General features: G+C 39.8%; 1 protein-coding gene across 2 annotated transcripts in view; it reads left to right on the top strand.

Annotated features, from left to right (window-relative positions):
• The window catches only part of GRIA1 (glutamate ionotropic receptor AMPA type subunit 1), a 349,553-nt gene that overhangs the window by 165,316 nt on the left and 156,571 nt on the right, over positions 1-27,666 (top strand). For both annotated transcript variants that reach the window (XM_069102557.1, XM_069102556.1), the window contains exons 4-5: positions 3,193-3,377; positions 16,930-16,983. In XM_069102557.1, coding sequence (XP_068958658.1) covers positions 3,193-3,377; positions 16,930-16,983 — 239 coding nt within the window. The remainder of the gene's footprint in view (positions 1-3,192; positions 3,378-16,929; positions 16,984-27,666) is intronic.

The following is a 27,666-nucleotide window of genomic DNA, read 5'->3' as shown; positions in this document are numbered from 1 at the left end:
AAGGAAGGAAGGAAGGAAGGAAGGAAGGAAGGAAGGAAGGAAGGAAGACTTCAGCAGACAGAGACAAGAAGAAAATCCATTCCATGGATGGGTTATAGTGTGTACAAATGAAAAGAGATAGTGAGTTATCCATTTTGACCAGTATGTAGTGTATAAAAAATAGACATATGAATTTAATTTGAATAAACAAGTTTGAACTTGATTGTGAAGAACCTTAAATATCAGACTAGGGAGTTTCAAGTAATAGGGAACCTTTGGAGGTCTTTGAGCAGGGCTTCAGAACCTTATCATGATGCACAATCTATGATCAGTCCTTCTTGGACGGTGTCCCAGATTGCTTACTCGGCAATAAAGGATGTGAGCTACATAGTTTACATCTTAATTGGACAAGTAAACAAATTCTTTCCTCACCTGAAAAATAAAGACATTGGATTAGAGCAGGGCTTCTCAAACGTTTCCTACTCACAACCCCTTCAGCACTCCTTAAACCGCATATGGCATAGCTACCCACAGTTTAAAAAGTGCTGGATTACAGAATCACTGTTTTTCAGTCATATTGGATTCTTCATGAAAACCCTATTTGAGGTTTTCTTTGCAAAGATGTTGGGATGGTTTTCCATTTCCTTTTCTAGCTCATTTTATGGTTGAGTAAATTGAGGTAAACAGGTTAAGTGACTTGCCCCAGGGTCACACAGCTAGTAAGTGTCTGAGGTCAGATTTGAATTTAGGAATATGAGTGTTCCTGGCTCCAGGCCTGGTGCTCTATCTACTCTGCCACCTAATTGCCCAATTTCCATAGGTGGTCTCTTTTTTGCCCTAATAATCTATGTTCTAAGGTCGTTTTCCTTCTTTGATATTATTTGATTCTAGGATGATCAGGGAGCATGTCATATCTGAACTGGATTTTGAAGGATAATTAAGATATGGAGGGATAGGTAGATAGGGTTGGGAGGGGAGATAAGGAATGAATGGGTGAAATTAATTGCAGAGTAAGGCTTTGGTTCAGAGGGAGGGGGGGGACCTGAAACCTCGAGGTCATGTATGGCCCTCTAGGTCCTCAAGTGCAGCCCTTTGACTGAGTCCAAGTTTTACAGAATAAATTCCTTAATAAAAGGATTTGTTCTGTAAAACTTGGACTCAGTCAAAAGGTAGCACCTGAGAACCTAGAAGGCCACATGTGACCTCAAGGCCTCAGGTTCCCCACCCCTGTTCTGGTGATCCATAGGACAGTAAATATTAGGCAGCAGTGGGAGATAAGGTTAGAGGGACAGGGTTAGGCTCCATTATTCAAGTCCTAAAAAAATATCAGACTGATGAGTTTCTATTTTTCCTGGGAGCTATTGCTAGTTCTGGAGCAGGGATATTCTATGATGGAAAGGAAATTTTGGAAGACTGCTGTGGCAATTTTAAGTGTAAGATAGGTTGGAAGAAAAAACAGGAGACAAGGAGGCCTGCTCTCCCTTCCCCCACCCCCACCTCACCTTCTTATTCCTTCCTGTTACCTTCTTTCAACAGTTTCCTAGGTCTGACAACAGGAACTCTGGGTTCCAGCCAGAAAAGGCCTATTTAGAGGAAGAAACTGCTTTGTGAAGTGATGAGGCTTGGGGAATGAGAAGAAAAACAAAAACATTTTCCACACAGAAGTAGTTCAGTAACTAGCCATGACCCAGGCTTCCCCCAGGGAAGCTCAGCCCCATTGAATATCTGACCTAAAAGCTTTGAAAAAGAAGTCCAGGCAAACACAAAAAGAGTATTGGAAGAGACAGCAACAGCAGAAATATTTGATTCTATCATCCAGTTCTTCTCTGTTGAGCACCTACTATGTGCCCAGGACTGGATATGACCCCTAGGTATGTAAGAATAGTAAGAAACTGACCCTTTCCTTGAGAAGCTTAGACTGAAAAGAAACACGTCATAGTGCCAGAAACACTGAACTTGGAATCCAAAGCCTGGCTGGGTTTGAGTCCTTGCTATGGCCCTTTTGGGGCTGGTCTTACAGACTTTCCAAAATATAGAAGCTACTCCTCTAAAAAGACGTTCTTTAAAAAATTTAAAGACATACTTTAAAAAATTCACCCTGTATTAAGACTGAGCTAGCAGTCTCATATAACAGAGAAGACATTTGTAGGATCATGAATTTAGAAATAAAGGAAAGCTTAAAAATTATGTAGTCTAACCCTCTCTTTTTTTTGCTTTTTGGAAAGGGGAGGGCAGGGCAATTGGGGTTAAGTGACTTGCCCAAGGTCACACTGCTATTATGTGTTAAGTGTCTGAGGCCAGATTTGAACTGAGGTCCTCCTGACTCCAGGGCCAGTGCTGTATTCACTGAGCCACCTAACCACCCCTAACCTTCTCATTTTACAGATGAGAAATCTGAGCCCTAGAGAGGGAAAGTGAGTAGTCATAGATCATACTGGGGTCTTGGTAGAACCAAAGATTCAAACTCAGGTGGTCTGATTCTATATCCAGGGTTCTTCCTCCTTTATCTCACTGATTGAGTTTTCAACATCTCCAAGATATTTCCTTATCTTTAACTTAGAAATAAAATAGGAATAGGGATTGGCTTTGTAATTTCACTAATGTAGGGACCTCCCTGGTGAAGAAATCCCTTCTACCTGTTCAAGTCAGCACTTTCTCAGCAATTTATAGTCTTAGGGAGTTGCCTGAGAGTATTGAATGGTTAATTTACCTGCCAAGGTTCACACAGGCAGTATGTGTCAGAGACAGGATTAGAACCTAAATCTTCCTGCTTCCAAGTCCAGCTCTCTATCAACTACATCATGCTAAGAATAAGCAAGTTTTGTTCTACCTGATTCACAGGGAAGCTTCCTGTAAACTGTATAGTACTATGGAAATATGACGTAGAGTGTGACAGGTGGACACATGAAGGCTTTAGATAGTCAGTGTCCCAGGAATTCAGAAAAGAATGGGGTCAGTGGGGTACTGGGGTAAAAGTGCAATGCTTTCTAAAAAAAGTAGAGCCTGAGTAAGGCTTTGAAGGATAAGTAGAATTTGGATAGTCAGACTGGAATGAGTACAAGATCTCAAATGAGGGTCAGGGTGGGGGATGGAAGTTAAGTTCCCCAATGGACCTTCAAGTTCCTTTGGAATCTCTTCTCTCTCCCTCCCCTCCCCCCCCCCTCGCTCTCTCTCTCTGTCTCTCTCTCTCTCTCCTCAATTTCCCCACCCCAGGGCTGTCAGTCCTACAGAAAGTCCTTGACACTGCTGCTGAGAAGAACTGGCAAGTGACAGCTGTCAACATCTTGACAACAACAGAGGAGGGCTATCGAATGCTCTTTCAAGACCTGGGGAAGAAGAAGGACCGGCTGGTGGTAGTGGACTGTGAATCAGAGCGCCTGAATGCCATCCTGGGCCAGGTAACATTCTGGCAGCAACCTTCTATCATGGGATCTCTGGCTGAAGGAGCCCCCTGTAGTGGAGGATAAGACGGGGCAAGAGGGAACAAATGGACAGGAAGTAGGAGGACCATATTGTTTGTCAGTGTTCAGCAGTAGGGAAGCACATGGAAAGTACCCCTACTGCTATATATTGACAGCCTAAAAGGACAGCATAATATATACTGGAAAGGACACTAATTTAGAAATCAGAAGAGTCCTGGGTTTCCCTCCTGGCCCTGACACTCACTAGCTGTGTGACTATAAGCAAAGCTTTTCACTTCTCTGAGCCTTAGTTTCTTCAGCCATAAAATAGGGATAATAATAATTTCATAGGGTAAAATATTTTCATAGGGTTCCTATGAGAAAGGTTCTTTGTAAAGCCTTAAAGCAGTATAGAAATGGACATTATTAATTATCATTACTGCTGCTGCTGCTGCTACTACTACTACTACTACTACTACTACTACTACTACTACTACTACTACTACATCTGCCAGGAAGTGGTTGTGGCTTTGCCAGAGCTGTAGAATTCTCCAAAACCTGTAAAGATTCCAAGCATCTGACATAATTTTTTCCATAAGGGTCAAAAAAATATGATGAACTGATATGATTAACATCTAGGGATGTTTGCCTGTGGTGCAGTGCCATGCCATTCCAACTATTGGCTGTCCTTGAATATAGACCTCATACCTAAAATTAGAATTCTTGGGAAAGAAAAAGATAAAGTTATACATGGAAAAAGAACATAGAACCTTTATTTCTTTTGCTTGTTCCTTTCATGTGAGAATTTCAGAAGTTTCAATGCAAATCAGCAAATATTTATCAAATATCTACTCTCTTCAGAATTCTGACTGTGAGATAGAAAAGTAAGATAGAAAGTTTAGATAAGGCACAAACCTTATCCTCATGAAGTTTGCAGACCAGTAGGGAAATCAACATACACATAATTACAGTACAAAATAAAACATGCATATGTGAGAGGTGAAAACTTAATGTTTCATGATGTTCCAGGGGGTGGATGAAAGTCTCACCCACTTGGGAATAGTAAGGCTTCCTGGAGGAAATGTGCAATTTGAGCTTTAAAAGGCTAGGTAGGAATTCAACAGGGGGAGAAGGAGGAAAGAAGGCATCTTAGGCAACAAGAATAAGGAAAGAAAGGCAAGAAAGCTCAGAATGCATGCAGAGGAAAGCATGTGGTCATCAGGGCTAAAACGGTAGAGTCCATGGAGGGCAGTAGAATGAGATAACAGGGTAGGGGCATGTTTGGAAGAACTTTGAATGAACGTTTAAGGATTCTGATCCTGGGAAACCATTACAGAAGAGTGATATAACAATGTCTATATTATTAGGAAGATAAATCTGATAATATATGAAGGATGAATTAAAGGACAAGAGAGTAAGGAGGTGAAAAGACCTGTTAGGATTCTATTGTAGTTAGTCTAGTAAGAATATTAAACTCTACATTTTTAGGAGATAGGAAGGAAAGTTAGTTGTCCCAGCGAGTTCTCAGAAAATTACTGACTTGTCATGGGATGTGACTCATTGGTGTTTCAAGCTCTAACTCCCAGCACAGAGAACTGAGTTCCAACTATGGAGCAACTCTGTTGCCATGACGATATATGAACCCTTAAGGACAGGAAGCTTACAGGTGCTTCACAATTTAGGTAAGAGGGCTTATCAGGGTTACCAGTGCCCTGGAAGATGGAGAGGAAGCAAGGTTTTCAGTCTGTGGACTGCATTAGCTAGACTGAAGACTCTATGTAACCAAAAAAAAAAAATCCCACCCATCCCCACCACCCCCACACATAAAAGTTAATAGGGAAAAGAAAGGCATCATAAATAAAGTATTCATTCTTGCCAGAAGTTGACCCATACACCTGATCATATTATAAATAGTAGTATGTCAGAACGTAATTCATATGCTTTCAAGGTAGGACACAAAGTTTCAAAGGTAAAAGAAATCATAAAACAAAAGTACAAGGTCATAGAATACACTGTTATAACACAAGACATAGCATGTTAGAACAATGGAAGACCACATATTAACGTCATCTGCGTTTTATTTTTGTTTTGTTAAACTTGTCCCATTTACATTTTAATCAAGTTAAGTAGCACTTAGTAGTGTTGCCTGAGGGTATTTGATACCTCTGATTTAGAATGTAGGATGTTAGAAAACAGAACATAGAATGTCAGGACTAAGGGGCCCTAGAATATAGAATGTCAGAGTTAGAGGGGACCACAGATGATAGAATGTTAACCCTGGAAGGCAGATATAGAATACAGAATATAAGAGCTGGATGGTACTTTAGGTCCTGAGTATTGACACTTAGGTGTCTTTCCCCAAATGACACTTGACTCTGAAAATCTGCAAGATAGCTTTCCTTTTTCCCAGTCTGTATATATTCATGTTTCCAAGGAAAGACTAGATTTCATGCCCCAATGTAGGCAAATTGTGCCTTGTGCTAAGGGTTATAATGACCTCAGCTCACGTGCTCCTCAGCCAAAATACCATGACACTTTGTTCTTCAGACTCCCAAGAGAACACAGTGGAAGCCTATTGCTAGGAGAAATAAATGTTTGATGGAGCTTATTTAGGTTGATAAATAATGCATGTTTATAAAAATCAATTAGCAAAAATTATATTTTACAAAGATTTCTAAGCAATTCTATCTAACCTATTGGGACCATTTTAAAAGAAGAGACCATGGAAGGATTAGTGGGCCAGGAGTCAGAAGATTGAGATCTGACAGAGATCAGTTGTGTGTGGCCTTATGTAAATCACTTCTCCTCTCTAAGATGCAATTTTCTCATCTGTTAAATGGTGATGACAATATTTCAACTATTTGCCTACCTCACAAAGTCGTTGCTTTTTCAAGTGAAATTTTATTTTTTCCAAATGATAGCTATGTTTTTTTCTTCCCTTCTACTTCCCCCACACACACTAGGGGGAAAACAGAAAACGTTTCTAATAAATATTCATAATCAAGCAAAACAAATTCTCACAATGTTCATGTCCAAAAATGGGTCTCTTTGTGAATAAGAAAATGCTTTGTAAATTGTAAATCTCACGCATGTTGTTTCTGTCCCCACTCAGATATATTAACCATCCTTGGTCCTACTGAGCCTGAGTGTTCATGTCACTTTGCCAACTCAGTGCTACTTAGAGCCTGCAGGAGGTTAGACATTCTGCATCTCTAAGTGCCAGGTTCCCCTCAGGAGTTAATGCAGTGCAGAGCATTCTGGGCATCATAACTTCTAAAAAGACAGGAGCAAGCAATGGTTTCCATCGTATGGTACAAAAAGTCCACACCCTAGGTCTGGCCTACACAACATATAGCCCATGCTGCACTTGTGGCCTGCCAAAGGATTTTGGATGGCCCAAAAAAAAATATAGAGGATATAAAACAGGCCTGCACAACATACCTCCCACGGGCCATATACTGTACAAGCCTGCACTAGGTTCTTCTCTTTCCACAGCAGCAACCTATATACTGTGTGACTTTAAGCAAGTAATTTGCCCTTCTTTCATCTTCCTTATATTCCTTAGACGAAAATCTAGAAACATTCTACTTCAGAACCTCAGATCATATGCTGTCCATGGCCATAGGTCTCTCTGACCGTCTAAACAGAATATAGTATGTGAGACTGGCCAAGCATCATAGATGTAATCTAACCCAACCACATTATTTTACATGGGAAGAAACTGAAGCCAAGTTAGGAAATAGGCTTTCCCTTGGGTTTCAAAGAAAGTCAGTCCCACAGGGGATCTCTAAGATCTTCTCCTGCTCCATGATTATTTTGTTTGGTGATAGGAAAAGGATCAACAATCACAGCTCTTCCGAACCTGTATTTTCTGCTCTTTTGGCCCCAAATTCTCCTTTTCCACCAATATTTAGTGCTTAACATAGTGCCTGGCACATACTGAGGGACTGATATCAAGAAGTTGTTTTTGTTTTCTTCACAAACGTGTACTAGAAAGTATTGAGAACTTGGCTGTGTCATTCCACTCTGCTCTCACTTTCGAGGTATTAGGGACATCAATGACAATGAGAAGAGGAGGGGGAGGGGAGGGGGTCATAAGGAGACCAGAATTCTAGTCTTAGATCTGCTTTGTTAGACTTAGGACCTTTGCCAAGCCATTTTCCATCTCTGTGCCTCAGTTTTTCATTGTGTAGTCATGTCTGGTTTTTCGTGACCCCATGGAACATACTGGTAAAGGATACTGGAGTGGTTTATCATTTCCTTCTCTAGTGGATTAAGGCAAAGGAAGGTTAAGTGACTTGCCCAAGGTCACAAAATTAGTAAGTATCTGAGGCTGGATTTGAACTCAGGTCTGTTATGACTCTAAGTCCAGCACTCTATCCACTGAACTGCCTAGCTGCCTCAATTTGCTCCTCTATAAAAAGAAGAGATAAGATCTAATATTCTGTCCATCTGTATTCTAAGAGTCTTTCCAGCATGAATGTTATGTTCTGTACTTTGACATCCTAGCTTGGAAAAGGAATGAGTTTAGATGAAGTACTGCTAATCATGCTGATTGTAGGAAGCTAATGGAGGCCATAATGAAAACATTGAAACAAGCATCACAGAGAATCATTACTGTCCTTGTTCATTCTCCACAGCTAGATGGGTTGGCAAAGATCTTCTCCTGGACGTGGGAAAGAGAAAAACTAATCACAAAAACCACCACAGAAGCTTGTGTGGCTGGTTTAGACTGCTGTCCTGCAAAAGCCTAAGTGAAATCGTATGAATATGTCAGTAGCTGTGATCTTGTGAGCCTCCTGCTGGGCTGGAAATAAGCAGACCTGACCCCTGTTTCTCCCAACTCACTCTGGGACCATTGGTATAGAATACTTCTCTGGGCCTTGGTTTCCTCAATAAAATGGGACTAATGGATCTTGTCCCTAGCAGTTCACAGAACTATTATAGTAATAATAGTTAACATTTGCAAAACATTTCAAAGTTTAGAAAGTATTTTACATATAATATATCATGTATTATCACATGGTATAATAGATAAGGAAGCTGACCTGACCTCTAATTCTGCTACCTCTGCTATAAAAGAACAAGCAAATTAGATCAGTCACTAAAATCCAAATCTAGATTTTATTTTTTAGAATCTAACATGTCTATCTGAGACTTTGTTTTTACCATGTCTATTATTAAAACCTTCAATTTCGACACTACTTTAAGGCATTTCCCATTTATTATCCCATTAAATGCTAATAACAGCTTCATGAATAGGAGGATGGGAATAATTATCCTCATTTTACAGATGGGGAAATAAAGGCTCAGAACAGTTTAATGAATTTGCCCAAGGTTGTAGAATATCAGAGTCAAAAAGGATCTTAGATGTCCCCTACTCCAAGGTCTTTCATCTTAGAGAAGAAGTAAATGAGTCTCCAAGAGGAGGTCACAGTAAATCATTGGCTAGGACCCAATAACAGCCCAGATCTCCCACCTCTAGTTTTCTGGCATTTTCAGTTTCACCACTAGAATTGGGAATGGGAAGGCTAAGTGAGGGATAAAGAAAATGGACCTGTCTGTAGGGGAGATTTCGCACTGGGAAATGTGTTGCTTCACACTGAGTGTATTTTTATTTAACTGCTTTGTGTTTATTGGAAGGTGCATAATAAATATATCTCAGTTTCGAAAGTGCATCAAACCATATGACAACAAGATGAAGAAGTTATGAGGAATTATCCATAAAACTCTCATCCCAAGAGGTTTGGAATTCCTGGGGCTAGAATTTCATAACCTTAACCTCCATTTCAGAGAATCCATTGTTTGCTCCTGCATTTAATTATCCCCCTATAAAAATGTGTGAGCCTCTATTCACATACATCCAATTAAGTAGATGTCTGAGTATGGATTTTAATAACCCTGAAAATTTATTCAGTTATAAGAAAAGTTCAAGCATGTCTCATATGCATTTATATTTTCTTTGTAGTCTTAGTGAGAAAATTAGTGGATTAAGTTTATTACCCCATTTTGCAGAGGAGAAGATGGAGGGAACAGAGAAGATTTTACCCTAGTTGGGCATAGCTGAAACCAGGGTTTATTGATCTCCTCTGTGAGGGCTAGTCTTCTAATATGGATGGCCCCTGTTGAATAGCAATGTGGTGTAGGGAGAACAATAAAAACAATAAAAATCTTGCCTTCATATAGTACTATGCAATTTACATAATACTTCCCTTACAAAAGTCCTGTGAACTATGTATACTGTGGTTATCCCCTTTTTACCAATGAAGAATGAAGAGAGAAAGCTTAGGTTTCTAAAGAAGAAGTGACTTGCCCCCAGACTTACCACTAATAAGTAGCAGAATTATGACTTAAAATAATAGAATTGAAAGTTGAAAGGGACCTCAGAAGTTATCTAGTCCAAAGATTATTTAATCCAAACTCAAATAGAAATGAATCCCTGATGACTGCATATTGACTTAGAAAACCACAACTTAACATTATCTATGTTGCATTGTTTTTTTTTGTTTTGTTTATTTCATTAAACATTTTTCAGTTGTATTTTAATTTGGTTCTCACTGAACTGGAGAATTTTGAGGAAAGTTAGATTGACACCCCTAGTCAAATCACACTCTTCATTTTACAGAGGCAGAAACTGAATCCCAGAGAGATGAATCTACTTGTTCATGGTTATATAGGTACAAGGGTATGCTGATAAATGTTTAACAATCATCTTTTCAGGGAGAAATGTATGTACAACATACTTTAAACATTAATCTATAATACTAACATTTTCTACATAACTTTATTAAATCTAGAAAATCCACAAAATAATAAATCAAGCCTTAATATGAGGTATATTTTTGAGATGTAAATGCTCACACTGAAATTTTAATAATCAACTCTTTCAAGTTAGCACAAACAGACTGCAGCACCACCCTGAATAGATAACTACATTTGGAAAATTGGGAGGGTCCTCAGAGGCCACTTAGCTTGATGATTACCTGTGCATGAACCCCCTTAAAAAGTCCCCAACAAGTACCCAACAAGTAGGCATCCAGCCTGTTAAGAACTTTAGTGACAGGAAAGCTCTTTCCTCTTGAGATAGTTTAGTGCATTTTTGGATAGTTCTAACTGTTAAGAAAGTTTTTCCTTTGATCAAACTGAAATCTTCCTTTGTGACTTCCACAAACAATTCTTTGATGATTATAACTCCTGGTTCTTCCCACTATGGTTATGAAGAACAAGTCTAACCTTTCTTCCACATTCCAGCTTTCTAAATGTTAGAAGACAGCTAACATTGTCTTTTGAATGTTTTTTTTCATACCTAAAAGTGCCCAGTTTCTTCAACTCATCTTGAACATTATCTCTATTCATTCACCATCCTGGTTACCCTTCTCCAGACACTTTACAACTTGTTAAAGTCCTACCCACTATGTGGTTCCCAGAACTAAACACAATGTTCCAATTCTGGTCTGACAAGGTACCACAGGCATTTGGAACCTTATGCCTCTCTTAATGAAGCTTAAATTTGCAGTAGCTTTTTTCATTTCCACGTTGCACTATGGACTCATATAGAAGTTGAAATGTGCAAAAAATACATATTTTTTTTTAAATTTGGCCTTTCTTTTACAGAAAGCACTGTAATGAGTGAGAGAGCCAGGATACAAAAGCAGGGCCATCATCTCCAAGCCTAGTGTTCTTGTAACCCACACTTTAATCTTTCTTAAAGTCTGAAGATCTGTCCATGCCAAGGCTGCCATCAGTTCCTAATGTGACTTTCACAAGCCAGTTCCTTTCTCTGAGTCTCCACTTCCTAATCTACAAAATTAGGAAATTGGTCTAGATGGTCTCTTAAATCTCTTCTCACCCTAAGTTTCTTTTTTTTCACCCAAAGTTTCTATGATGATGTGACTATATAATTCCATAATAATACCAAATTAGGTGTTTATACTTAAAAGTTTCAGAATTATGCCAGATGATATCCCTCCTGTCAAGATGCTTGGCAAAAATCCCTACCTGTCTGCCTTGGTTACCTCATCTTTAATAACAACTGCCCTACTTAGCTCATGGGCTTTTGATGATGATCCACTGATAGCCTGGAAATGAAAGTTTTGCTAAGTATAAAGCCCAGAAGAAATACAAGATGTTATACTGAGACATTAACATTAGACAGCACCTTGAAGATCATCTAGTTAGAGAGACAAAATGCCATAGTGGATAGTGCTGAACTTAGAGTAAAGGAACCCAAGGTCTGTACCTTGCCTCTGAAGCTTCTGGGAGCCAATATAAAAGGCACTAATTTCCTCATAGACATGTTGTAAGGCTCAAATGAAATAATATAAAGTGTTATGCAAATGTTAAAGCATGTTATAAATGCCAGTTACCTCATTTATTCTAGACTCCTCATTTAACTGATAAGAACTGACCCATAGATCAGGGAAGTTGACTCTAGGTGGCATAGAAGATTGAGCACTGGGACTGGAGTCAGGATGACCTCAAGTCAAATTCAGCCTCAGATACCTACTAAATTATGTGACCCTGGGCAAGTCGTTTAACCTTTGTTAGCCTCAGTTTGCTCAGCTGTGAAATGGGGATATGAATAGCACCTACCTCACAAGGTTGTTGTAAGCTATTCTTAAAGCACTTAGCACAGTACCTCGAACATAGCACGCACTGTGTAAGTGCTTATCCCCTCCCACTATCCTCACTTCCCTTGTCCAAGGTCACACAGCAAGTTGGAGGTCAAGGTGGGGCCTGATTTTCCTGGTAAACACTCTTTCCCTTACCTGACAATTATTTCAAATGAACACCCTTATTTCCTTACTTCTTACCTCTATAATTTTGATGACTTTGGTCAAATATTCTTTCCTGTCCTTGCTGGTTGAAATCATAGGTTTGCTACTCTAGGATGGGGTCTTAAAATTCTGGAAAGATATGTTGTAATGTGGTTGGAAGAACTGGGGAGCTAGGCCTATGGAGACCTGGGCTAACACTATGGCTTTTACTGGCTATGCAACTTCAAACAAATCACACCTACCCCATGGGCCTCCCTTTTCTCACTGGCAAAATTTAGATAGAAATATCTGTTCTATGAGAATCTTCCCAGCATGGTGGATAGAGACTTGATCTATGCTTTAGGAAGATCAGGGTTTAAGTCCCATCTCTGACACATGTTGACTATGTGATCAGTAACTCTCTAAGACAGAGGTTCAATGCCTTTTTTGTCTTATAAACCCCTTCAAAAGCCAAGTGAAACCCATGCACCCCTTCTTGGAATAGTGTTGTTCAGTTTTTTCAGTCGTGTCCAGCTTTTTGTGACTCCAGTTGGGTTTTCTTGGCAAAGACACTGGAGTGGTTTGCCATTTCCTTCTCCAACTCATTTTACAGGTAAGGAAACTGAGGCAAACAGGGTTAAGTGATTTACCCAGGGTCACATAGCTAGTAAGTATCTGAAGCTAGATTTGAATTTGGGAAAATGAGTCTTCCTGGCACTAGACCTGGCACTCTATCTACTGTGCTACCTCAATGCCCATACTGTTTTGTTTTGTTTTGTTTGTTTTTAATCTGTAATTGAGGGAAATGTTAAACTTCAGTTAGAGGTTAGTGAAAATAAAAATGTATTTTTCCCATCTAAGGTCACAAACCTCCTGAGTTCTATCCATGAACCATAGATTAAGGCATATGGCTATAAATTAGAGAGTGCTAGCTTGTATTGGTAGAAGAAGTTTCTCCTTATCTTCCTTTTCAGATGCTTTACTGATGCTCATTTTTTTGTTTCTATGTCACTGACACTTATCAGTGACTGTCCCTACAATTAGACCTCCACTCCGGCTTCTATCTTAAACAAATACAGTCAAGCAAAGCAAATGAATCCATTGGTCACATATAAAATGCATTCCTTGTTCGGTTATAGTTCACCATCTTTTTGCCCGTAGATGGGAAGCATGCTCCATCATCAGTCCTCTGAAGTCATGATCCTCGACTTCATTGATTAGAGTTCTTATGTCATTCAATATTGTTTTCCTTTATATTATGGTGATCATTCCCCAAATTCTTCTCTGATTCTGCTTATTTTGCTTTGCATCCTTTTAGAAGCTTCCCAAGCTTCTTTGAATTCTTCATATTCATCATTTGTTATGGCATAAAAATATTCCCTTATTTTCATTTCCCACAATTGTTCAGCCATTCCTTCAAAGTGGGCACCCACTTTCCTCTCAGTTCTTGGTTGCCCCCCTAAATTCCTGTTATCAATATTTTTATACATAGGTTCTTTATTTCTGTCTTTGATCTTTTTGGCATATGTGATTTGTATTGATATCACTGGATCAAACAGTATGTATCAATTAAGAAACACTTATTAAGCATCTTTAGTGTATCAGATACTATATTAATCCAATATCATGAACAGAGAATAGTTTAGCGTTACTGTCAAAGCTAAAGTTGTGACCACCCTTGTGTTGGCTGATGAAGAGTGAAGATGGAAGTCATAGACATAAATAAGATAGATTGACATGGCAGTCATGGTCTTTGAAGAAGAATAAGCAAGAATGTTAATGATGCCAAGGTATAAAGTAGAAAGGAAGACTGTGTTCTAAGTATTGCACTCATTAAGATGAAGGGAGAACTACAAAGCCTGTACCCCAGACAGATCAAAGAAAGAGGAAAAAGACCATTATGTACAAAAATATTTATAGGAGCATTTTTGTGGTAGCAAAGAACTAGAAACTAAGGGGGAAAGGGGTCTGCATCAATTAAAGACTAGCTGAACAAATTATAGTATATGAATATAATTAAATAACATAAGAAATGGCAAAAAAAAAAAGTAATGCATTCAAAACACAGCATGAGACTCACATTTTGGACATGGCCAATGTGGGAATTTGCTTTACTTGACTATGCATATTTGTTTTAAGAGTTTTGTTTTGCTTTTTTTTCCCTCAATGTGAGGGTAAGTGGGAGAGAAAGGAAACAAAGACTTGTTGATTTTTTTTAAGAAAGGGGAGAAAATGGCTTGGAATCTGATCCATGACAACAACAAGAATCTGTACAGTGTGATACAGACCAGGAAAGTGAACTTCAAATGTGACAAGTGAAGATGGCAGAAGGCAGAACTGGGGGCGGCTAGGTGGTGCAGTGAATAGAGCAGCAGCCCTGGAGTCTGGAGGAGCTGAGTTCAAATCCAGCCTCAGACACTTAACACTTACTAGCCATGTGACCTTGGGCAAGTCACTTAACCCCAACTGCCCTGTCCTCCTTCCTCAAAAAAACAAACAAAAAAAGGAAGATATAAAAGGATTTCCAGTGAGCTAAGAGTAAACTGACTTTTCCTTCTGGCCTGCTTTGTCAGGAAGGAGAGCATAGATAAAAAAAAAACTGGAAGAGAGCTTAGAGGTCATCTAGGGCAAACCACTAATTTTACAGATAAGGAAACTGAAGGCCATGGAGGTTAAATGACTTACCAAAGAAAACTCAGGTAATAATTGTCAGAGATGAGATTTGAAACCAAGTTCTCTGGGGGCATTAAAAAGGAAGAGCTAATACTGAAAATAATGGAAAAGGAAGAGGTGTCTTCAGGAGGGAATCAAATTTCTATGAGCACTTGAAGATGGAAAGATCATGAGCTGATCTCTAAGGTGAAAGAGAGTTTGTTAATAATAAAGCAAGGGTTCCAGGACATATGATGGAAAGGAAGGGAAGAAAAGGGTAAGGGATGGTGGAGAATTAAGCTAGGCTGGTATGAGAATAAAAGCAAAGGTGATGGGTAGAAAGGAGCTTTTGTTTAAGCAGTTGGTGACTCATTCATAGGGGTTAGGGGAACAGAATGGAATTGGCATGCCATAATACAGGAAAAGTACCAAGGATGGAGATGCATGTAGATTAAATTAACTGCAAACCCCAAATTAGAATGCTGGTGTGAAAATGCCTCTGTCAATGGGTTCTCCTAGGTGGAGCCCCCTCGGTTGATTGGGCCAGGAGACAGGAGGGTTTTATATGTTGAAGGAGGCTTCTAATCTTGGGCACCATATGCCAGGGATATCCATGTCATTCTGCACTTCTCTATCACAGTCCTTTTGGAGGATCAGGGGCCTAGGCAGCTTCAATGAACAGTCAGTTCCAGAAGTGGCCAAACCCCTTCTCTCTTCAATTCATAATGCCACTTGTGCTTTTACTCCTTATTCCTGGAGTGCCCTGCCTGCCAGCTCTACCTACCATTCAAGGCCCAACTCAGGTACCTCCTACACCAGGCAGCCTTCCTTGATTTATTTTTGCATCTTCCAAACTTGAAGCTATAAGCAAGGATGAACACTTTTTCAAGCATGGTGCTTCAAGAAAAATATTAAAATGGAGATTCTCTGAGGTTCCTGCCAAATCTGAGATTCTGATTCAATATATGGATGGATGGGTGAATGGATGGATGGATGGAGCAAATAGTAATTTGAAAAAAAGAAATGTCAGGCATGGTGGTGCATACATGTAATCCTTGCTACCAGAGATGCTGAGTCTGGTGAATTACTTGAGCTCAGGTAATCTGCACTGGAGTCACATAACTCAGTCAGGCATCTAGAATAAGGCTGGCACCAATACAGTAAGTTCCCAGAAGTAGGGAGCCACAAGGATGCCTAAGGAGGTAAAATTGGCTCAGGTGGGGGCGGCCAGGTGGCACAGTGAGTAAGAGCGCCGGCCCTGGCATCAGGAGACCCAGAATTGATTCCGGCCTCAAATACTTGGCACCCACACAAAATAACTGGCCGTGTAACCTTGAGCAAGTTACTTAACTCCAACTGCTTTAAAAAAAATTGGCTCAGGTCAGAAACAATGCAGGCCATAGCTCCCACGCTGATTAGTAGTAGAATCAAGTCTGTATGTGGTGATGGTACTTCCAGCCTGTGTAAGATAGGGAGGGAGGAAGGGGGAAGGGAGAGGGGAGGGAGAGAGAGAGAGAGAGAGAGAGAGAGAGAGAGAGAGAGAGAGAGAGACAGAGAGACAGAGAGACAGAGAGAGAGACAGAGAGAGAGAGAGAGACAGAGAGAGAGACAGAGAGAGAGACAGAGAGAGAGACAGAGAGAGACAGAGACAGAGAGAGACAGAGAGAGACAGAGAGACAGAGACAGAGAGACAGAGACAGAGAGACAGAGAGAGACAGAGAGACAGAGACAGAGAGAGACAGAGAGAGACAGAGAGAAGGGAAAAGAAAAGAGATACCTGAGTCAGACTTTGAGAGATAGGATTTAAACATGTTCAGAGAACCTCTACCAGATGCTAGAGATAGAAAGATAAATTAAGATATAGGCCTTGCCTTCCAGTATCTTACAAGAAACAAAAATAACACATTTAAAGTTAACTAAAAATACAAGAGGTGAAAGGTATGTTCTGGGTGCTAAATAGGTAATGTGGGCAGTAAGTACTGCAGGGTTCAGAAAAGAGAGTTTATATAAGACAAAACCACTGTTGCCTAGAGCGGTCACAGAAGTTCCCTTTAGGAAAGAAGACCTTAGTTGAGTCAGGAGAGCTGTAATATAAACATGCTGACTTTTTCTAACCTGTTTCTGTTTTGTTACTATCACAGATCATAAAAATGGAAAAGAATGGGATTGGCTACCACTACATCCTGGCAAACCTGGTAAGTTGGACACCGTTAGGTCATATGTGGCTTAAGTGACTTGTCATGTTTCTGTGTGTCTAAGTGAACTGCGAAGTACCAACCCTGATTGTGGTCCTAGTCTGTGGGCCATTTAAACCAGCAATATCCTTGAGAAGGATATGACAATTATTTTACAATTACAATTACAGATTTTACTTTCACTTCCCAAATCTTACTCAAAAAGAGTGAGCTGTTGTATGGGGTATTTATTAACCATCTCAGTCCCAGCCTCCAGTTCTGGGCCATCTTCTCTTCTCCTTCTATGCTGCTTCACTTGGTGATTTCATCATCCACCATAGATTTAATTACAGTATCTATGATGATGATTCTCAAATCTGTCTGTCTCCCTCCCGAACTCTCCGCTGACATCCCATCACCACCTGCCTTTCAGAAACCTCAAACTGGACATCCAGTAGATATCTTAAACTCAATATGTCTGAAACAGAATTCATTGGATTTCCCCCTAAACCCTCTCCCCTCCTACCTTCCCTATTGCTGTAGAGGCAAACACCATCTTCCCAGTCCCTTGGGTTCACAACCTAGGAGTCATTCATCCTGGGACTGCTCACTGTCTGTCACCCCCATATCCAAACTATTGCCCATGCCTGTCAATTTCCCCTTCACAACGTCTCTCAGATGCCCTTCCTTCTCTTCTCTGACACTGCCACCACTCTAGTACAGGCCTTCATCAACTTCTGCTGGTAGGTCTACCTGCCTCAAGTCTCTTCCCATTCCAATCCATCCTCCATTCAGCCAACAAATGGATTTTCCTAGCATCACAGTGTGACTATGTAGGTCAACCTGCCCCACCCCACCTCAATAAACTCCAGTGGCTCCCTATTGCATCCAGAATCAAATAGAAAATATTCTATTTGGCATTCAAAGTCCTTCATAAACTAGCCCCCTCCTTATACCTTACTCCTTACTGCCATACCCTTTGACACTGGCCCCTTAGCTGTTCCTCAAACAGGACACTTTCTCACCTCCAAGCATTTTCTCTGTTTGTCCCACAAACATGAAACACTCACCCTCCTCCACTCTGACTATTGACCTCCCAGGCTTTCCTCAAGTCCCAACTAAAATCCCACCTTCTACAGTAAGCCTTTCCCAACTCTAGTACCTTCCCTGTGTTAATTATTTCCTATTCATCCTATATACTATAGCTTGCTTTGTAGGGTATACTTGTGTGTCATTCCCTCCCCCCATTAGATTGTAAGCTCCCTGAGGGCAGGGACTCTCTTCTGCCTCTTTTTGTATCCCCAGCATTTAGCACTCTGTAGTCTCTTAATTGTTTATTGATGATTGATTATTAATATCCATAAACATATCAGATTAGATTACCTAAGATAATATTTATAAAGTGCCTAACTTAGTGCCTGGTACATGTTGTAATTGAGTCATTTCAGTTGTGTCCAACTTTTTGTGACCTATTTGGGGTTTTCTTGGCAAAGATACTGGAGTGGTTTACCATTGCCTTCTCCAATCCATTTTACAGATGAGGATCTGAGGAAAACAAGGTTAAGTGATTTGCCTGAGGTCACACAACTAGTAAGTTTTTGAGGCATAGTACATAGTAGACAGTATGGAAATGTATATTCCCTCGTATCAGGTGAAATGGGAACTTAATTATTAAATGAACAGAAATGGAGGAGTAGTGTCATTGTGACCCTTTTGTTGGAGTAGGGGCACAATTTCTGTGGATCAGGTTGATGAAAGGACTGGACTGTCTTTACCGATTTGTATCCCCTTGATACAAAAGTAACATGGCACAGTAGGTAGAGATAGTGGATAGTGTATGGGCTCAGAGTCAGGAAGACTTGTGTTCAGCTCTGCCTTGTATACATACCAACTGTGTGACCCTGGACAAGTCACATCCTCTCAGTGTCCTAGGCCACTCTTTAAGACTACAAGTTGCAGACAACATGCTGATTTTCATTGTTAGAGTAAATTTTCTCCCTGGATGTTCCCTATACCAATGGGAATATAGGTCTAGTTTTGTTTTGTTTCTCAGTGGTCATGATTTTTTTTTTCTTTCCCAGTTTGGGAGGAAGAAATGATGACTTAGCAAGGGAGTAATAAGAAAGAACCTCAGCTTAAAACTTTGTTCTTTCTAACCTGGACAGATCTGAGTCCAAATGCTCTCCAGTTATCTGGAATGTACTTTTAATACAAATAGCATCCCACACGCCCACCCCATGAAGAGCTGAATCATTATCTTATTATTTACTTTTTCTGTGCATTTTTAAAGGGGTCTAGGTTGTTACTTCCCTAAAGGGAGAGGGGGGTAGGATGCAGTAAATATGGAATTTACAAATGGATTGCAAATGTCCTATCTGGCCACTGGGGCCTGGGAGAGCCTCGATAAAAGGATCAGGTATTTAGCCCAGGGAATTTCTAGTTTGACAAGAAAGTCTGCACTATGCTAATCAATGTATATGAATGTTAAATAAAGTTTAACATGACTTGGATGTGGGTAGTGGGTTAGAGCCAGTCAGCTCAAACCAGCTCCTTAGAGACACTTATGTATATGTATGTGTCTATGCATGCATAAAATTTGTGAAACTATGTACTTTTTTTCCCTTATAAACACTAGAAAGTATAGACACTGAGTTTCGGTAGGATGTTGACATCTAGTACCCGGTGCCTTGCGTATAGTAGGCATTTCATAAGAGTTCATTGATTTGAATTGAAAAAGAAGGTGCTTGAACTAGGGGGATGCCCATAAGAAAGGGGTTGACAACAGAGAAAGGAGAGGTGAACAAGGGTCAGGAACAACAGAATCCCAGGGCCAGTATGGTGGTGCTTGCCTAGGAAATTTCAACCAATGATTCAATCCCCTTCAGAAGTCAATGCCCACTAAAGGCCTCAATTTCTTACAAAAACAGCCCGTTCTTACAGCCTGGTAATAACCTCAGTGAGAACTGGATAGAAATCGCTAATCAACGATAATCAGGAAACTAAAATCAATGGGCCATGGGATGGAAAAGGCCACAGCTGTGGCCTACAGCCCCTGGAAAGAGCACTGATCTCTCTCCCATGCCAGTGTTGCCTAAAGTCATCACATAAAGCAGGGGGAATCAGGGTTTATTTGCTGGTTCCCATTATATTCTTGTAGCAGAGATGACTTCCTTAGAGGAAGAAGAAAAAGAGTCAAGGGGGACTTTGTCAAGGCAGAGCAGTGTGACTGTAAGAGTCTAATGTTCCTAGGGAGATTTTTCCCATTTGTCGGGGTTTACATTCCATGGGTTATGTGTTATGTGTCCCTGGGAAAGTGTTGTGTCCTTCATGTAGCAGAGCTTCCCAAAGCCTCAAGCACAGAAAAGGCAGGATTTAGCCATGATAAATAGACACCTCAATGTTTATAAAGCCTTTTCTTGATAGAATCATCTGAGGACTTTCCTAGTCCCTGGAGTATTCTTGTGTCTCAGGATACGAAACGTTGGTAGTCAGAGGTCACAGGACCTGATAGCTATTTCCTAAGCACCAATGAACTGTTCCTAGAGTGACTCAATGCTATCTCATCAGGAACCTCACAGACTTGGAAGTGGGTAGTGGGTTAGAGCCACTCAGATCAAAACAACTCCTTAGAGACATTTATTAAATTTTCAGTATGAGCATTTACACCTCAGAAATCAGCAAATGATACAAATCAGGGCTTGATTTACTGTTTTGTTGATTGACTAAATTTAAGAAAGTGCTGGAGTGAATACTAATAATGCTGATTAAACTTAAAAGTGTCTTGCATACTTTTTTTTTTCTTTTCTGGAAAGCCAGTTGTTAAACATTTACCAGCATAAACCTGAGAGCTACACAGTGGATAATACACCAGTACGTAGAACTTAACATTAACAGCAGCAGATAAAACTGTAAGCACCCTTACAGAGTTGTAATGAGGGAAGGACAGTAACGGGCTATTTGGTGATTAAGAACCAGCTTTCTCACTCTGTAGCAGCAGAGCACATATTGGATTTGAGAGGTTTAAATCCAGGAGAGAAGGGTTGATGAAGGCTTTCCCAGTGTATAGAAGCAGCTAATGGTATCCTGGATTTTGCTTCTTAAATGAATGCTTTCTGAGCTTCCTTGGAACTTTAGTGAGTTAGACTGAATGCCTGGGGATCTGAGGGTGAAGTTTGTATCTCTCTGTGCTCCTTTTGGAGATAAGTAGCAGGAAATTGCCACTAATTGTGTCAGTCTAGGATTGTACAAGTATTTGTTGGTCTGCCACTTGAGAGAACACCCCTTGACTAAAATTTCCTGAATATATGTAACAACGATGATGGCTCACGTCTAACCAATGCTTTAACAAAGTACTTCCCTTGCAACAATCACCAACTTGGGCCTAAGACTTCTAAATCACATGTACGATATTCCTTTCACCTGGATTTGTTGCTGAAACTCAGCAAATGACTCGTCCAACTCAGCCTTTAACTAGCTATGTGACTTTGGGTCAGTCATTTAACCACTCTGAGCATGTTTCCTCATTGGTGAAGTGAATTTTTAAAAATAGTTATACTATCTACATTACAAAGTTGTTGGGAGTAACATGCTTTGTAGACAGGAAAATAATGTTTGTTGATAAGTGCTAAAGTTCATAATAAAAAAAAGAAAAAATGAGTAGGAAAGTGCTATGCAAATGTCTGCTTTTATTGATATTCTTATCCTCATTTGCAAATGCTTGTATTTTAAATAACTGAGGCTCCTGGGAATTGCATGACTTGAAGATATAAGGGAATTAACCTCTAATGGTAGAATTCTTTTTTTTTTTAAGCAATTGGGGTTAAGTAACTTGCTCAAGGTTACACGGTCAGTTTGTGTGTGTGTGTGTGTGTGTGTGTGTGTGTATTAAGTATCTGAGGCCATAACCGATCCCAGGTTCTCCTGACTCTGGGGCCAGTGCTCATACTCACTGTGCCACCTAGCCACCCCGCTAATGGTAGAATTCTAAACACAATAACAATTCCACAGAGGAGAAGCTTTAGGGTTACAGCTCCCCTGAAATCAAACCTGGAAGGTGACTACCTAATTTCCCTTCATGTAGGGGCAGCAGCCTCAATCAGCACTAAACTATGATCAACAAACACTTAACTAAGAGCTCCTGAATAGCGGTTAGGGCACACATTCCACTGTGTGGGCTACTAATGCCCCAGAGTTTCTCTTGTTACCAGGGTGGTCTGTTCAGTATCCATTCACCACTGGAATTGCTTTTCTCCTCACAGCAATCCATGAAACTTTGAACTAATGGGATGTAAATTGCAAATAGTATTTAAACACAGAATTTGTATATGCTCAAATAGACTAGTTGATAATTAGGCTTCAGATGACTAATTAATTCAGTTTGAAGCATGATTGCTGATATGTTTTCTTTCCCTTTTAGAAAAATAATGTAATTTATAAATTGCAAAGAAAAAATGCAGACCACATAATTATTCTGGTGCTATGTGTTACAGACCACATACTTCAAAGTATTTATTGTTGCAGTGTAGTGAGGGAGTTATGCCCTAGGGATACGTGGGAAAGATTCATTGTCAAAGTTGGGAGAAGAAGGAGATTATAGAATTATTATTCATACTTTGTACCACAATCTCAAAGTGACAGCCTCAGAGTCTTAGACAACAACCTACTTACAAGAACACAATCTGGTAATAAAGAATGTTCTGACTGATGTGATCTTGAGGCGTAGATTGATGTGGTTGATGAGGATCTTAGAACATGGAATATCAAAGCTGGAAGGGACTTTAAAATGTAGAATGCTGGACCTAGGAGAGAACTTAGAACATAGACTGTTAGAAGTAAAAGGGACCATCTGCAGAGGTCATTTACTTCAACCCCTGTCCAAAGCAAGAAAATCCTTTATGGTGTCTTTCAACTGATCTTTCAACTTCTACTTGCGTGCTTCCAATGTCAGGGACCTCATTACCTTTCAAAGCAACCCATTCCATTGGACAGCTCTGATGGCTACAAAGTTCTTTTTTATTTTGAACAAAAATCTACCTCTTCATAACTTCTACTCATTGGTTCTTGTTCTGTCCTCTAATTCAATCAGTATGCTAAATGTGATCATATACATGCATGTGTATGTACATACACACATGCACACACACACACACACACCCTACAACCTATCTATACAAGTCTTCTCTTTTCTAGCTTAACTCCCTTTCAAATGAATTGAATTTCATAGCAGGGAAGGAAACCTATTACCAGATTCAGAGGGACTAAAAGGATTCTATAAATCAAAACCTTTCTGGGGAAAACATAAAGATCAGATATTAAGAAGGAAAAGAGGAGTTTGAGTCAACATACCTGAGACAAATGTCTGAGGAAATCCTAGGTTAGCATTTGTTGTTGTTGAGTCATTTCAGTCACATCTGCTCTTGGTGACCCCATTTGGGGTTTTCTTGGCAAAGATACTGAAACAGTTTTCCATTTCCTTCTCCAGCTCATTTTACAGATGAACTGAAGCAAACAGGGTTAAGTGACTTGACCAGGGTCATAAATGTCTGAGGTCAGATTTGAACTCAGGAAGATGAATGGGTCTTCCTGACTCCAGGCCTAGCACTCTACTATACCATGTAGCTGCCCCTCTAGGTCAGCAAGACATCCGTAAACATGGGTCAAGTCAGAGACAATAAAGACTATCAGATTTTGCTGTTATTTTTCCTAAAGGATGCTTGACCAGACTGAAGTCTAAAAGTAGTAAAGAAAAAGCAAAAGACTTCATCAGTGTCTTCCTTTTTTTCTTGGTTTGGGGACCATAGGCTATCCATATTTTCTAATATTCACCATATTTCAATCAATGACTAGGATTTCTTTGTCATACCAAAATAATGCCATTTACTTTTGCTCTCGTAGCATATGCAGTGGGGCCTGTCTGTTCCTTGTGTGTAACACAGCTTGCCTACTCTATTCTCAGTTTCAACCACATCATTTTCAGTGGTGCTACAAAAGAGATTATCAGCTGGACCTAACGTCTGAAGATCTAAGTTTGAGTCTTGCTCTGTGACCTTAGGCAACTCACGGAACCTCTCTCTGCTTCAGTTTTCTCCCCTACAAAATGACAGTAACAATGCTTTCACATTAACCACTTCATAAGGTTGTTTGGACATAAATGCTTTGTAAAACTTGAACCATTATGAAAATGTGACTTTATCATCAAATGACAGAAAAAACAAAGATTTCTGATTGTTAGGAAGCTTTCCCTGGAACACCTACCCACTAATTCAAATTTTGCCACACAGATCATCTATTCCATTTGTCTCATTACACCCTTTCAGATACTTGAAAACATTGATCATAGAATTTATAACAAGAAGAAAAAATAAAAGATCATGAAATCCAACTTCCTCACTTTACAAATTAAAAAAGTGAGACTTGAACAACTTATTCAACTTGTCCAAAATCACATGAGAAATGACTAGCAGAACTAAGATTTGAACCCAGATCTGACTCTAAATCCAGTACGCTTAGTCTTCTCACCTCTGAGCTTAGTCTTCTCACCTCCTTATATGACATGAGATTTCTTGTCCCTTCACCATCCTAGTCAGCTAGGAGCAGCTAGATGGAGCGGTGAATAGAGTGCCAGGCCTGGAGTCAGGAAGACTCATCTTCATGAGTTCAAATCTAGCCATAGACACTATCTATAAGACTCTGGGCAAGTCACTAAACCCTGTTTGCTTCCATTTCCTTATCTGCAAAATGAGTCGGAGAAGGAAACAGCAAACCACTTGAGTTTCTCTCCCAAGAAAACCCCAAATGGGGTCACAAAGAGTCAGACATGACTGAAGAAACTAAACAACAACACCATCCTCTGGTTCCACTCCAAATTGTCAGTGTCCTTCTTGAGATGTGTCACCCAGAACTATTAGGACACTCCAGATGGCGTGCAAATGCTGGGAGACTGTTAGTGGGGCTAACCACCTTCAGTCTGAACACTGAGTTTCCATTTTGATAATACTAGTAATAATGGTTCACATTTCCAAAATACTTTACTGTTACACAGTATATTCTTCACAGTAACCCTATGGAGAAGATAGTATATCATCATCTGCATTTTACAGATCAAGAAATTGAGACCTTGGGGGCGGCTAGGTGGCACGGTGAATAGAGCACCACCCCTGGAGTCAGGAGGACCTGAGTTCAAATCCAGCCTCAGACACTTAACACAAAAATCTAGCCGTGTGACCTTGGGCAAGTCACTTAATCCCAACTGCCCCTCCAAAAAGCAAAAAAAAAAAAATTGAGACCTAAAGAGATTAAGGAGCTTATCCAAGGTTCCATAGTAATAAATAGTATAGTCAGGCATCAAACCCAGGTCTCCTGATACCACAGGCTGTGCTCTTTCCATCATATAATACAACCCCTCTATTAAGTGCCTCCTTTGTGCCAAACACTGCCTTTGGTACTGGGCAGGTACAAGAATTATAAAGCATAGGCCCTTCCCTTGGAGAGGTCATCATCTTGGTGTGTTACCGAAGCACGTGTACATTAAAAAGTTACATACACAACTATTGAGTGAGATTATATGAGATGCTAGCAGTGTACTCATGAGGGGCACAGACAGACAGTAAGCATGTGTGTGACAGTTTGGCAGAGGGAGGTAAGAAGAGAGTGGTGTTGGATGAATTTATCTGAGAGTCGGTCTTGTTTTTTCTCCATTCACATTCACAGAATCATAGAACTTTAGAGAACTATTAGGAACTTTAGTATCTTAGATAGATCTACAAATTTCAGAGGAGAGAGCTGAGGTTCTGAAAGGTCATGCAAGTTCCCTCAAGATCATGCAATAAGTAAAAAAATAAAGTCAGTACCAGAAGCAGTTTCTTTTCATTTCTGGATGCTTTGTTCTTTGTTCTTTTCTCCCTACTGCTGCTTCCTCTTTTCTTTCTTTTTTCTCCTTAATGTGGTCATAAGACAACTAGCAGGCAGGGACATGCCCTCTCAGTCCCTTGCCTCTCTCAGTTTCTCTCTCTTTGTCTCCATCTCTCTCTTCTCTCTCTGTCTATCTCTCTCTGTCTCTCTCTCTGTCTCCATCTCTCTCTTCTCTCTCTGTCTCTCTAAGTCTCTCTGTCTCTTCTCTCTGACTCTCTTCTCTCTCTCAGTCTCTTTTTCTCTGTCTTTCTCTCTCTCTCTCATCCTTCTACATCTCCCTCCCCCCTTCTTTCTCTTCTTCACTCCAACTTTGCCTGTACAGAATATGAATCATAAAACAAACTACATATTTAATGAAGAGAAGCAAATCCTTCCTCATAGGTATCACTGAGGCTTGGTAACTCATGACCAGAACATTGCTATAGAAGAGTAAGCATTATTCAAAAGGGATATGATTAGATTAAAAGGTTAGTGGATATAACAGTGTATATGAATGAATGAAATAGTTACCAGGTACTTACTATGTGCAAAGCACTTTGTCAACTGCTGGGAATACAAATGGAAAAGTGAGATGGCCCCTTCTCTCAAGGAATTCACAATCTGATGTACTTGATGCTACATATGGAAGGTTTTGGCTACAAGTCAGATGAAAAGGTCCTTAGAATATAGCAATAAAGCAAGAGAAACCTCTTCCTTAATGCCATTTCCACTAATAAATTTATATCAGTTCCTTATGTTGAACCATTTGATAGTGCCAATGACTTTGATGACAAGAACTTTCTTTTCTGGTTTTTAATAGTTATGGCTGTAGCACATTCAGGAACAGTAGCCAAACAGTAGCATCTCTACAGGGGCTGTTTCTTAAGATGACAGCTTACATCAACATCCTAGAATTATTGCTATTGCTAATTCTTACAAGTCTTAAAGTATATTCTTCATAATTGTTGTATGAAGAAAATAGTTTATCATCATTTTACAGATCAAGAAATTGAGACCTAAAGAGATTAAGTAAATGCTGTTTTTTGAAAAAAATATATTTTACAGTGAAGAAAAGTAAGGCAAGGCAGAGGTTAAGTGACTTGTCTAGGATCACACAGCTAGTAAGTGTTTGAGGTTGGATTTGAACTCTTATCTTCCTTACTCCAGGTCCAGCACTCTACTACAGCACCTGGCTGCCTCAGTTTATTCTAGGCATTAACATTTCTGAAAATATTTTTTACAAGACCATTCTATTCATATTGTCCTTACTTGCATCTTCTGAAAATGTCTTTTTAAAGTCTGAGTCAGTTAATCAGTTTCAGGTGCAACCACATTCATTTCCCACTTTTTCTTCATCAGAATCATCTGTGCTGGTAATGCTAGAATTTTGTTCTTGAGGATCTCCTCTACTCCCTGAGTTGACTTCTGTAGAATTTTAGGCCATAGGATCCAACTTACTCTTTTCCTGAAATTTTCCCAAGATGTGTTTACCCCAAATTTGGTGTGGGCATCAGACTAGAACTGGCTTTCCTTAACTACATAAAATCATAAGATTTACACAGGGCTATCACTTTTCTCTAACAGTATTATCAACATGTCCTAAATAGCAGTTGCCCTTATTGCTTTCTCTAAATTTTGAAGAATGGAATTACCATCAGTGATTTATCCAAGAGGTGCCTGGAAAGCAGAAATATACAATCAATACTATTTCATACTCCTGTGCCAGTTTCTGGAATTCATCATTTACATCCTTCTAGGGGATAGAGGTGGTTTGTAGTTTATTCTCCATCATAATAACTTTATTGTTTCTAACTT

The sequence above is a fragment of the Petaurus breviceps genome, unplaced genomic scaffold (assembly GCF_028583685.1).
Source record: "Petaurus breviceps papuanus isolate PSGF00001 unplaced genomic scaffold, PetGlider_PUasm1.0 551, whole genome shotgun sequence".
NCBI classification, from domain to species: domain Eukaryota; kingdom Metazoa; phylum Chordata; class Mammalia; order Diprotodontia; family Petauridae; genus Petaurus; species Petaurus breviceps.
Note: the sequence above shows the minus strand (reverse complement) of the source record. Positions and strands in the feature narration are given on the sequence as shown.